Source organism: Nuphar pumila, chromosome 13 (genome assembly GCF_984573655.1).
Source record: "Nuphar pumila chromosome 13, dmNupPumi1.hap1.1, whole genome shotgun sequence".
Taxonomy (NCBI): domain Eukaryota; kingdom Viridiplantae; phylum Streptophyta; class Magnoliopsida; order Nymphaeales; family Nymphaeaceae; genus Nuphar; species Nuphar pumila.
Window position 1 is genome coordinate 73,140,258 of NC_143261.1, and position 12,938 is coordinate 73,153,195.

General features: G+C 37.7%; 1 protein-coding gene across 3 annotated transcripts; it reads right to left on the reverse strand.

The window, feature by feature from the left end:
* Window positions 1–1,087: 1,087 nt before the first annotated feature.
* LOC149818704 (protein argonaute 4-like) lies at window positions 1,088–12,512 on the reverse strand. 3 transcript variants are annotated; one of them, XM_089983992.1, is made up of 23 exons: window positions 12,369–12,512; window positions 8,532–8,741; window positions 8,240–8,445; window positions 7,885–8,106; window positions 7,634–7,770; window positions 7,440–7,537; window positions 5,252–5,349; window positions 4,977–5,145; window positions 4,769–4,885; window positions 4,581–4,688; window positions 4,418–4,480; window positions 4,199–4,312; window positions 3,935–4,100; window positions 3,727–3,842; window positions 3,498–3,635; window positions 3,175–3,308; window positions 2,696–2,761; window positions 2,538–2,601; window positions 2,347–2,455; window positions 2,204–2,277; window positions 2,024–2,118; window positions 1,901–1,932; window positions 1,088–1,765 (listed from the first exon to the last, which is right to left on the reverse strand). In XM_089983992.1, the coding sequence occupies exons 2-23, from the start codon at window positions 8,739–8,741 to the stop codon at window positions 1,587–1,589; spliced, it is 2,715 nt and encodes a 904-aa protein (XP_089840118.1). In that variant the 5' UTR covers window positions 12,369–12,512; the 3' UTR covers window positions 1,088–1,586. The 3 variants fall into 3 exon arrangements, with proteins under 3 accessions (XP_089840118.1, XP_089840116.1, XP_089840117.1); XM_089983990.1 differs by having other exon boundaries at window positions 3,175–3,311; XM_089983991.1 differs by lacking the exon at window positions 12,369–12,512 and adding an exon at window positions 10,418–10,545 and having other exon boundaries at window positions 3,175–3,311.
* Window positions 12,513–12,938: the final 426 nt, after the last annotated feature.

The following is a 12,938-nucleotide window of genomic DNA, read 5'->3' on the forward strand; positions in this document are numbered from 1 at the left end:
ATTCATCCGCTGTATCTTTTTGTTAAGTCTTATTTTCACCATCTTTAAAAAGACTAAATTGGTCATCTCATTGTATAAAACAAAACCCCTACTCATTCAAGCCTTTATCTTGTTGCTGCTCTTTTTTACAAAAAAAAAGCATAAAAAAGAGATTTCACAAAAAAAAAAGCTTTAGTAAAAAAAATTAAAAAACTATGAAAATTTTAAAGCTCATCAATTGAAGATCATAAGAAAGAGATGCTCAAAATTCTTTTCCCACTTGAGTTACAAAAATTGAGTGGCCAAGTGAAAGAAAAGTGACATCGTGATTTAGATTCAGGCATTGATGGCACCCTTATACCCAAGATAGCCACCAAGCAAGTTCTCAAATAGATGGTTTCTACAACCGTATAAAAGCTTATCAAATAGCAAACGGTTTATAACTAAAATACTTCAGAATAAATTTAGCTAATCAGGTTGCACGTACAACCTTCTTATTAAGTATGTCCTTGGAGCAAAAAAAAAAGATAGCCACAAAGATATTTTAGATAAATTTAGAATTACCTATTACGAAAAAACTAACAATTAATCAAAACATCAGAAAATCAACATCCTTGAACGCTTTTACCCACTAGTGAAAACCTAAATCTTTGTTGTCGTAAAAGCACGCACAGTGAATTTGGAATCCTGTAATCCCTAATTTTAAATGATGCAAAGATACATAATTAAGAGAACCTAACCCAAATTCTTGAGTGGCGTACCTTGAAGAGGAAACCTCTGAACGATCTTTTTTTTCAACAGAGAAAAGATGGGATTAGGCAGACCACTACCACCCCTACCAGTTATACAACCATATCCAATTGGGTTTCAAACTTGCAAGCAACACAAGGTGACTTGAACTGAGGACAGACAAGCGGAGCCCCGTTGGTAACCCTCAAGATAATCTTGAAAACAGGAAAACTAACCATTTCAGCCATAATCACCATGAATGAAACTATTAATCCACAATTTACTTGTAAGTTAAGAACGCTGTGTAAAACTATTTAAGCCTCCATAGATAATCAACAAGATATAATAAACAAGCGGTAGGCTAAGGTTGTATATGTAACGAAATGCGAACTAAAACAAAGTTTTACATGTCATGTCATCTAGCATTAAAACTGAGTCACATATGGTTAGATCCACGAACACAGAGAATGTCTAACCAAACTACCGAGTCAGGCCTTCTTAACATCCTGATCCTACTAAGCCATGTCAAAAAACAATAACAAACATTTCCTAAATATATATAGACGCGACACTCCAGGCAAACACAGCGAAGATGTTAGAACCCTTGCTACGACATACTTCAGCCCATTGCTGTGTAAAAATGAATTTGCATAGCTTATCTTCCAAGAGTGCAAAGCTCCTGTACAATAATTGCACTCCACAAGATACACAGCCGCCCCCTGCGCTTCCAAAGCTGCAAGAGACCACCACCACCACCACCCACCCCCCACCACCAAAAACTAGGGGGCCCTCCCAAACAAAAATATTTACATAAGTGCAAAAGAAGTATCAGTTTTTCTAACTTCCGGGGAACCGGAACTCAAAGGACCAAGAGTAGATCAGCAGAAGAACATGGAACTACACACATTCTGGTGTAACCTCGGCATTTCCGGAACAGAGACACTGCCAGGTATAGTCACGCCACCATGGCTGCTTGATGTGTCCGACGAATCATACTCATCCTTGATGAACTGAGACATCTGAGTTGCAGCAAGATGTGCGTAGCTGATAGGTGCAACTACAGCAAATACAAATCATATTAGAAACAAGCGCCAGTCCTAAAACTATTAGATTGTACCTGTGCTAGTTTCCATCAAAAGCAATAATATAATAAATAACGACCATGAACTCAGTTAAAACCACGACTGTTAACCTATGGATATTGCAGTAGTGCTCCGCTGGTACCTACAAACACCCCAAAACCAAAGAAATCACATTACATAGTTGATGATCAAAGGTTACAAAGGAGTTCTGGTAGAAGCCAGGGACTACTTACACATAGGAAAGGGAATGGACAAGCATCTGTAGATCATCAGCCGAGAACCCAATTTCGTCCATCAATATGTGATAGTGGGCTGGCCTGGTCGTACCCTTCAAACCAGATTCAATACAGAGTAAGTTCATTTTGGGTGTTTAAGCTGTGGGGTAAAGTAGGAACCACGAGAGAAGGCCTTACTATCATTCCCGCATGAGCACACATGTAGAAATCAAAGTGTCTCGGATGACAGATCTTGGTGTCGACAACAGTACCTATGGCAAAGGCGATGAGCATTTGGGACTAATTAAGCATGTTGCAGAAAGCATTTGTTAAAGACCTACCAGGCGGCACATTGTCAGGTCCATTCTGGAAAAGCTTTGTGTGATGGTTCTTCTGTGCAATAATGACAGTGATCTTGGGTCTGTAGCCAGATTCCAGAAAATCACATGCCTGCAAAATGGTTACCAAGCAAACTAGCAATTGGTCTCATGTACAACTTTTACAGCAATAAAAAAAAACACATAAAACTGACCTTGATTATCTGCTCCAATTCAATATTCAGGACTTGATTGAACTGAGATTCACTCACACCATCCCTGATTATCAACAAAATGAAATGGAATGAAGTTAGAAGTATAACTATTAACCATTACATTTTGCCTAATGATTTAAAAAGTAGCACAACTGCACCGGAAAATGATCATCTTATCAGGCTTCCTTTGCTTGGCGCTCTGATAGAAGTCAATCAACAATTCTCTGCAAACAAACAAGCAATGAAAGTGTCAGGAATACACTATAGTAACCTCCAAGCAACATAACCAACACAAAGTATTGGCAGCCGTTTGGCTGCACACTTTGAGAAAAATTTGCAACATTATTTTGATTAAAAAATTAGATTGAACAACATATCCCACCCAAGTTTTACTTGAGACAAAAGAAAGATGTAAGTAGGCAAGATCTTAGCAAATGAACAAGTGGAAAAAAAGTGGTAAACTTCACACGTTTCATAAAAAAAAATCATTTCAAAGGCCTAAATCAAACACCCCTTGGCCCTCTATAAAGCAATTGAATATCTAAAAACTAACCGCAAAGAACCAAGCTAACAACTTTAACACCGATTAGTCATAAACAATGTGTTGGCTGTAAAAGCATGAAATATTTGACTCAACCTGATAATTCCCCCATCAGTTTTGTTGTCGGCAGTAAGCTTGAAGAGAGAATCTACCATTTCTACTTTAGGAGATTGTGTCCTAACTGATGCCCGATACCGAGAAATTAAGGGCCAATCACGGGAGCTCACAACCTGCTATGTTGAACACAAAAAGATACAAGTGAAAACCAATAAAAAATCATTATATAAACATCAATTAGTGAGGAAAACGTACACAGATAATGAAATATACCTATATATAATATACATATATGCAATATGAGAGTTTCAAAAAGAAAATGATGTAATTAAAGCTTAGGTACCACTGAGAGAGCACATTACCGCAGCAATTGATGGCATATCAGACTGACCAGGTGATCCATGAGACACATCCATTCCAAAAATTATGGTCGGTGATGAAGAGATTATTGGAACAGATGGTGTTTTCTCGATAGCAAGCAAGGAATTAATCCCACCAAGCTGATTTTGAAGCACACAAAATTCAAAAGGCAATTTAGCAAAATGCTAGCATTAATCAGATAAAACAAAAATATTGCAAACACTGAAGTACCTTAGAATTGATCTTCAGTAATATATTAGTGAGATATTGATCGTTGATTTTATGAGAAGGTGCCATACACTGGGTCACAATACCCAATTCAGAGAGATTTTTCCTCTTCCACGGCCCTAAATCAAAGAAAATAACCACTTATCTGCAGTTACATATTTATAAAATTGGCAAGGGTAAGATTCTCAAGAATTGCATTAAAAAATGATACCATAGACATATGAGTTTTTCCTCTCAGATAAAACACAAAGAAGGAACTGTGGAGGTCCAGGCAGTTTTGATTTTATCTGATCAAACATTTTTTCCACTCTGATGGCAGGTGGAGCATTCCGGAACTCAGGATACTCTTCGAATGTGGCGAATGGTGGTAAAATATTCTGATAATAAGAGTGTTAATATTAATGAAACAAGCTATAACATAAAAATTGAAGACAAGATGAAAATGAAAGTAATAGAAAGATATTCCCAAACTTACAATGCCCTTGCTCCTGCCAGTATTAGCAAGCTCCCTAGCAAGATGACCTGTATCACATCTTGCAGAAAAATTGACGATTGCCCAGCGTTCAATACTGATAGGTTTAAGCATTTGCTGAACATAGAAGTTGCTAATCAGAACCATATTCATTTCAGACTAGAAGATCCAGCAGAGAACAGCAAAAGAGACTCATATATGACAATAAATGAAAACAGGTACCTTCTGATTAAGGTTCCACCGTCCATTTCGCGGTGCAAACGACTCCCCATTGCCGAAAACAAGCTTTAAGAAAGCCCCAAAGAAAAACAGGAAACCGAGCAGTAAGCACCATAAGATGCTAATTTATATTATAAAGGATGAAGCAAGTCTAACAAGGTTATACCTTTGGAGAAGGCAGAATTCTGCCCTCTATCTGTGTAAACTGGTCATTGAAATTGATTCCACAAGCCGAGAGTATAGGGTCCTCATGATATCGATTTGCTTTAATAGCCTATAAGAAAAACATCACATTAATCAGAAACATTGTTTTTTTTAAATATTAATAAAACCATGAAGTTTCAAAATACCCACATCTTGTAAACTCCTCATACGCTCCTGAGGCTTCTGCCTTGATTTCTCAACAAGAGAAGCCCGCTGTTGAGAAGAAAGAGATTTTGTATATCTTTGCAAGGACACCAACGAACAAAGCTAAAATAAAACACAAAACCGTAGCAATATCAACCAAGGAAGAAAGTAGATAACATAATCCATTTCCAAGAAAGTCGAACAAGATTTTAACCTCAATTGGAAGGTAATTTGGCCGTTTTGCCCTCCCAACATCTATGCAAGGAAGGTCTCCTGAATATTTTAGCTCCATGCCTTTCTCCTTAAAAAAATAGTCATAGACAGTAATTTCAATCGTGTCATTACCATCTGTGTTGTCCCCGACCTTCACACGCAGTGGAAAGCTACAGAACATTTTGAGCAATATCATGAACTACCTTCAAAATTTTATTAATAAATAATTAGAAATACACGCACACACACCCATGCATATTGGAATGAAACACATACTATTGCTTATTGCAAGGATGCTCGCTGAGACCACTTATCTTGAATTCCATGGAATTATGTGTTGTCCTGATCCTAAGATTCTTCAGCATTCGTCTTGCCTGCAATTTTATTGCATAAAATTGCATAAGCATTGCAGACATAATTTCACAGGCAATGAAGTCAAAGTTAATGATTAGGAACCTAGTTGCCCCAGAGCTTAGTCCAAGGTGTATAGCAATCCAAACAATAAAGGTCCCATTTTGTCCAACTAGCCACCGGCTAGGGCCAGCTCATCATGTCAGCAAGAACACATTGGGCATTTTTACTTTTTCTCTTATTAATTTACAAGGAGTGAGAGCTAAAATAACCCTAAACATCCAGCCCCTCTCCATCACTACCCAGGCTTAAATAGGAAGACTATGAAGAATGAGGGGAGGGATTTTTTTGGCACTTCTTTTTTCTCAGATTCTCTTTCTCTCACCCCTGTCGACTCCCTTCCTCATATCATCTCCCCAGCCCTCTATATTTCTAGGCATCTTTGAATGCATGCGTACATAATATCAGTTTTTGAAGATACAAACATAGTAACATACACATATAGGGGGAAATATTTACTGGGCTCTAGAGCCTCTTCAATTGATTGAAACCCATTGGTGTGGGAAATATTTGACAAATTTGACCTCATAGATGCCTCCAACATTAGCCATTTATTAGGAAATGCACATTGGATTGAGTGGTTTCAACCCAAAACAAACCTGCTTATACAAGCAATCAGACAATCTAGAACATGTTTATGACTAAACAAACAACATATACATAGGGCTCGATTCACAAAAAAACCCAGACGTAAAGGAATGAGTTGTTTCTACAAGAGAGTATATCACACTCAGTAAAACATATTTTCCAATATACAGAAACACACACACGCACACACACATATATATATATATAGAGAGAGAGAGAGATTGCTGGTGTATAGTATAAAACAATGTGAAAATCGTAGAGGCATAGCATAGCGCTGAACCAAAAACTGAAGCAAGGCATAAGCCTCAAGGAGTAAAGCCTAAGCCTAAAATAATTTTAAAAACTTAAAAAACCTTTACAAATATCTACAACGACAAATAAATAAAAGAAATGCTTTATTGATAAAACTAATAAGAAATAAAAAATCTCAAATAAATAACAAAAAATATGAGATTAACATGTAAAATTAGCATTGATGCAACAAACTGATCTATGTAAGTATCTAAGAAATAAAATATGAGCATTCAATAATCAATAAAATTAACTATGAATGATTTCACTGAAAAATAAAAATTCAGATTATGTGGCAGAATATACATAATTGCATATATACAACTGCATATACATATATATTCAATTACTCGTAACATCAGTATAGTCAACAAAATAGTGAGAGAGGGAGGGACGAGATGCAGACACAGAGAGAGGGAAAGTCTGAAATGCAAGAGAAGAGAGTTGGGAGAGAGGGAGAGAAGAGAAAGAGTGAGAGGCGAGAAGCCCGAACCTAATTAACCCCAAATAATGGTCAAATGGGAGCTTTGACCCCCATTTGGCTCGATTTAATGAGGCACACCTCGCCTTAAGGCATATGGCTCATAAACCATGAGGTGTGTGCCTTGGACCTTTACGCAATTTATTTGTCTCAAGGCACAAAGGGCCTCACCTTTGGGTGAGGAGCACATTTTGCGCAGTGAAGGCACAAAGGGCCTCACCTTTGGGTGAGGCGCACCTTTTGCGCAGTGAGGCGCATTTTTAACATTAGCATATACGATCAGGTTGGTATATCAGATGTCTTTAAAACCCAAAACTGAAATATTACAATTCAGCCATGTGTGCCAACCTGTATTGTACAATACATGTAACAAGTGTACGATATATGAGTACAACATTGATTTGAATGTTTGAATGTCAATAGATGTACCATTTAACTATATAGTTTCTTTCAAAAAATTATGTTTTTTTCAGTTGTTTAGCCTCATAAATTGTGTTTTAAATATCTTTTTCTAATATTTTCCAAAATGTATTCTAATTTTTATGTTTTTTTTCTATTTCAGGTTTTAACTAGACCAAGTAATTCTAGCATAGTCCCAAATTAGGCCTTTTAGAGGTCCATCAACTAGGAGCCAAGTAAGACTTTCTGACTAAGTAGTTCACAAAGAGAAAATACAAATAAGATTTTACTTACCTTCTGCCAGTCAATCCTGAAAGGATCTCTAGCGTTTTGATTTTCAAGCAAGAAGTCAATCAGGGGGCCAGGCTTTAGTATCATTGTTGTGGACACATCTACACCAAAGAACGAAAAAATAGTTGTTGCAGTCAAGTAAATGAACCGTATAAAAGTTTTATCTGAGATAAAAATAACTGAAGAAGAAACTCTGCCTATGTTCAGTGACAGGCCACCCTGTGTGGGCCGGAAAGATGAATGGAACCCCCTGCAGCCAACTACACCTCCACCAATATCAACAAAGTTTCTTTGATCATCACTGAAAAACGACTGCCGTACAAGCAGGCAACCTCTACACATCCATAAAAAGATGCAAGCATATGTTAGAAGCAAAGGAAACCAGGGATGAAATTGGCAGCACAAATAAAGTTACTAATCATCAATCACATAGAAAGTTGTTACCCACTTTTTTGCAGCATGTTGCCGGAGAATAATGTCCAGAACCCGCAGTGACTCTTGCCCAGATTCCTCTCCTCTCATAGCTGCTTCAAGTTGTCGAAGAGGTATCGTTGCTGCATAACTGATTTCAACATCAAATTTTCTAGATCTTCCACCACGCTTCATCCGCTTTCTCTCACCCTCACTAGGGCTGCCATTGCCGTTTCCATTTCCGTTTCCGTTTCCACCGCTAAACATGCATAGTTCAAGAGGACAAAAGTAAACAAAAAAAAAAGATAGTAGAAATTTCAACATGTTTGCAATATCAAGAACTAAAAAAACAAAAACAAAGGAAAAAGAGAGAAAACATAATGTTGCACTACCGACGAGAATTTGATTCTTCCAAAACAATAGTGAAATTTAATGTTTTTTTAGGCAGCTCCCCATAGGTAAACAAGCTTTTCTCCCCATCATAAGCAAAATCCTTGTGGGAAAGCTCTGAGCTATAAGTTTGTTGCACCTTATCCATAATTTTTCTTCCAATACCCTTACTTTCAATAACCCTTGAGTCTTCGGAAGTAACAGAAACCTAAAAACATGACAGGAAATATATAACCATCGACAATTTCATACTTATTGAAAATAATAAACAAATATAAAAAAACTAAAACCTACGCTGTACTGGAAGAAGCATGCATCCATGTTGGTAGGACGCCTCACAGCAAAATGATTGGACAACAAATTGACCCTTTGACCAATACTTCCAGTGCCCTTTCTGGCCATTGGAACCCGGGCAGGAGCAGGGTCAGCTTTAATGGGAATAACATTGGCTGGTATCACTGGTGGGGGTGGCGGAAGCTCAGTAGGTACATCCGCTTTCTCCATCTTGAGAGAGAGAGAGAGTCAATGAAATGATGTGATCAAAGGAACAGAACAATGCAGTCTATATAAGTGTGGATTGGAGCATATCAATCAAAATAGAACCAAACATACTTAATATAGTAAGTGAATGATGATTACACAATTTAACAGAGTATATGCACTAGATGATCTAGTGGTGTCCCAAATTAGCCATATTGACAAATATCACAAGTCTCTTCAAATGGAAGAGGTTTATATGAAGTTTATTAGTAAAATAAATAAATCAGTAGCATTGGGAAAAAGAACCTAGCAGTCAAACCTCTTTTAATTTTACAATTCCAAGAGATTGAGAAATTGTCTTCCCTTTCTTTCTCGAGGCAGGGCAGCATAAGGAAAGAAAAGACATGCACATAATCCATAAATGATATAGAATCACACAAAAATTAAGGCCACCATACCTATTTGGTCAGAAACAAGTAACATTGTAAACCCATGAAAAAATAACAAAGTGAAGAATAAATGAATTATGTTAGGCAATAAACAAGTGCAGACGCCTGGAGCAGTTCTATCAGAATTGCAGAAATTATAGAACTTATAATTGACAGGAACATAAAGTGTGCCTCAGCCTCACAAGTTAACCTCTCTTTCCATATATTCTGGAAGCATAAACCGTGATCGGTCACAAAAGAACACCATTGTAATACTGGTCTCAGTAGCAGTTTCGATGGAACTGAAAGATAGGGTCAGTAACAGTCAAGTCACAGAAAACAATCTTTCTGATCCATCATTCAGTGACCGGTTGTCCATAGCCCATCTAATGAAACAAACTCTCCCTGTGTGGGGCGAAGAGGAACGCACTTATTTCATTAAGAAAATATTTTTTATGGAAATGCAGTGGTGTCTCTTGCCCTACAGAAGTGTTTTCACAATTTCTTTTGGGTTTTGAGCATTTCACACGAAACCTATCTCTCAAGCCTGACAATATAACAAACGGACCACCAGAAAAGACAATATGGAACAAGACTTTTTATTTTGTCAACACCAAAATAAGCTTAGTCCGAGGGCTAAAAGGGTATAGAGCTATTACTCAACCAGCACATAAGGCATTTTGGTTTAAGCTTAATGGAGGACTCCACCACTGCATCATTGACCAAGAAATAGACAGTAGCTTTTTATCAATAAAGAGAAAATAAAATGGTTGAATACAAAAATTATAATGATGAGGGTGCTTAAACAATAAGGCAGTAATCGTTACATGTTGACATCCACTAAGAAACAGGTGAATGACGTCATGTCAGTCACAGAGCTCCATCACATGCAAGTAGTTTGGAGGAAATGGCCTAGACCCCAATCAAAATTACAAAAGACAAACCATGCACATGCAGAGGAGTATCTTGAACAAGTTTATACAATAAAGTTTTGTGAAACTCACATCCATGGATAACCCTCCAGGAATGGAAAGCTAAAAGCAAAATCAACAACAACAAATATTTATTAAAACCTTAAACGTGAGAGAAAAGACAACAGTGAGCAAACACACCTTCAATTGTGTAAAATGTAAATGATGAGAAACAAAGCAAAAGATATAGAAATTTTGTGCAAGGCACTCATGGTGAATTTTCAACTGTATTTAGGTGAAGGCACAGTAAACAGGAATCAAAAAGCAGATCAACCAAAGATATAGAATGCACAAAACCCACCAGCTAAAGATTAACTTTCAGTTGCAGCGTTCCAAAGACACACTTAGCTTCCTTCACTTTCCCGGAACAAACAGTCCAAAGATAGGGTCAATATCAGTTAACTGCCATAATCCAATTTTATCATTCATCTTGCAGCACCCATTTGTTCACAGGACATAGCCCATCTAGTCAAAGTAAAGGTCCTTGGGTGGGGAACAGTAGTGAGAAAATATTTCATGAGTAAAATACTTTTTCCATGTGAAAATGAAGGGGAGATACTTCCCTTTCTCTTGTGCATTGTACATTTCACATGAAAACCATTTCTCAAACTGGTTGAAACAAATGGGTCCTCAGAGAAAGCAATATGCAGGAATCTTTATCCTTTTGTTTCCAATGAAATGAGGTTAATGGAGGTGGAAAAGGATGTAGATGTATTTTTCAACCAGCAGTTTATGGACTGTGGTTTGAGCTCTGCTGCTGCATCATTGTCCAAGAAATACATAAAAGTTTTTATCAGCAAAGATGAAAATTAAATTATTATACAAAAATTATGATCCTCAGGGTCCTTCAAGGAAACAGCAGAAGACCTTAAATGTTGACATTCATTAAGAAGCAGATCAGTGATGTGAACTCAGTCACATCAGTGCAATCACAGGCAGGTAGTGTGAAGGGATTGGCTTGGACAACAATCAAGATAATGATAGTCTAATCAGGGCATAAATGGGAAGAATATTTTGAACAAGTATACACAATAAAAATAAGTAAAATGCGCGGACCCATATATAAACCTTTGGGCATGGAAGACTAAAAGCAAAACCAATAGTAAAAATCGTTAAAACCTTATGTGAAAGGCACCAGAAACCACACCAAATTCAATTGTGTAAAATTGCAAATCTCACTATCATAAAGAGGTATAGGAAACTTGATTAAGATTTTCGACTGCTATAAAAAACACAGAAAATGAAGAAGGAAACATGGAGAAAAATCTTCTGAAAGGAAATCACCACACAAAACTCAAAAAAAGAAATACATAAATGGAATAAGACAGGAGAAAAGGTCTCAGCTTGCAACGTCTAGATGCGTGTGCTAAAAAACAGAAAGCAATAACAAGAGCACATGGCAAACAACCAACGGAAGAAAAAATGAACACAGCTGCTGTCAACCAAGGTGTCGCAAGGGAGTCATAACATAAATCCAATCGATGCAGAAAATGGAACTAGAAACATGTGAAAACCCTTAAGGCAAGGAGAAAAACACTAGATTTTAACCAATAGAAAAACAGCAAAACCACAAGCCTAAGGAACAGAAAGCCACCTACATTGCAGAGACCCTTCACATTATAGAAATCCAGAGAAAAACACACAGATAAAAAGTAGGAGAGAGCAGAGCATAATCTTAACAAGTCAACAACTCAACACAAAACTCACACTACATTAGAACATCTACTAGAACAAAGATGAGATCAACTAAGAAACACTTTGGATGAAGATCATTATTATCTCCTCGTCCTCCTCCACCCCCCTTATTTACTTCCAGTTGCTCGCTTCGCAGAGACGGAGAGGAGGAGCAAGACAAGTAACGACCATATATAACCAAGAGAAACGACAGCTACTTCACCGCATTAACGTCACTACACAGTCGAAACCCGCTAACCCTCGAAAACCACATACAGCAAAAGGAGGAAACGAAACCCAAAAATAAAGAAAAAACAGAGCATGCGTAGATACATTGGAAGAGTGCCTTCGTTTCCTTCATAAAACTAGATACAAATCGCAACGTGCAACAGAAAAGGCATCCACGCCACGAGTCCGAAGGAAGACGCCAAGAAAAACGATGGAAAAAACAAAGAAACGAAGTAAAAGGGAAAACGGAAACCCTCAAAACACTGCATGTTAAAAAACACGGGTACAGAAAAACAACACTCCAAAAGAAGACACAAAGCAACGAAGAAGAGTAGAGGAACGAAGATCACCTCCTGTTTCTTTCTTCCGTCTCCAGCAGGGTTGCAGCGAAGGCTCGGGCTCGGACAAAGAAGGGCTGAAGAAGAAGAAGACGAGAGAGAGAGACCACACGAAGGAATCGTTCCCTTCCCTCGCTATAGTAATTTTCTTTTTTTCCGCTCTTTTAAAACCTGCCGGGGGTTTAATTATTGCGAGAAATTAATAACAAAACTTTTAGGGTTTTGCGTGGATTCCTTTTTCTACCAATTTATATTTGTTTCCCTTTTTTTGACCAAAATATCAATATTGCCATGCACGTCGCACATGACGCGTACGCCGTGTGAAAACGCCAGGGTTTTCGTAATCTCAGGGGTATTTTGGTCATTATAATTTTCATACGCCAGCCTGGGCAGTCATCGGGTCCCCCCCACCCCCACCTTTTTCCCGTACGTTAAAACAAAATTACTCCATTATCTCTCATCATTTCAAGTATTGCTGGAGCCAACCCGAGCCCTTTCCGATCCCGAGAAGAAACTAGGGTGTAGTGTCCCTCTACTTTTTTATTAATGACTTCCGAGATACTCTCGGGAAACTAATCCTTT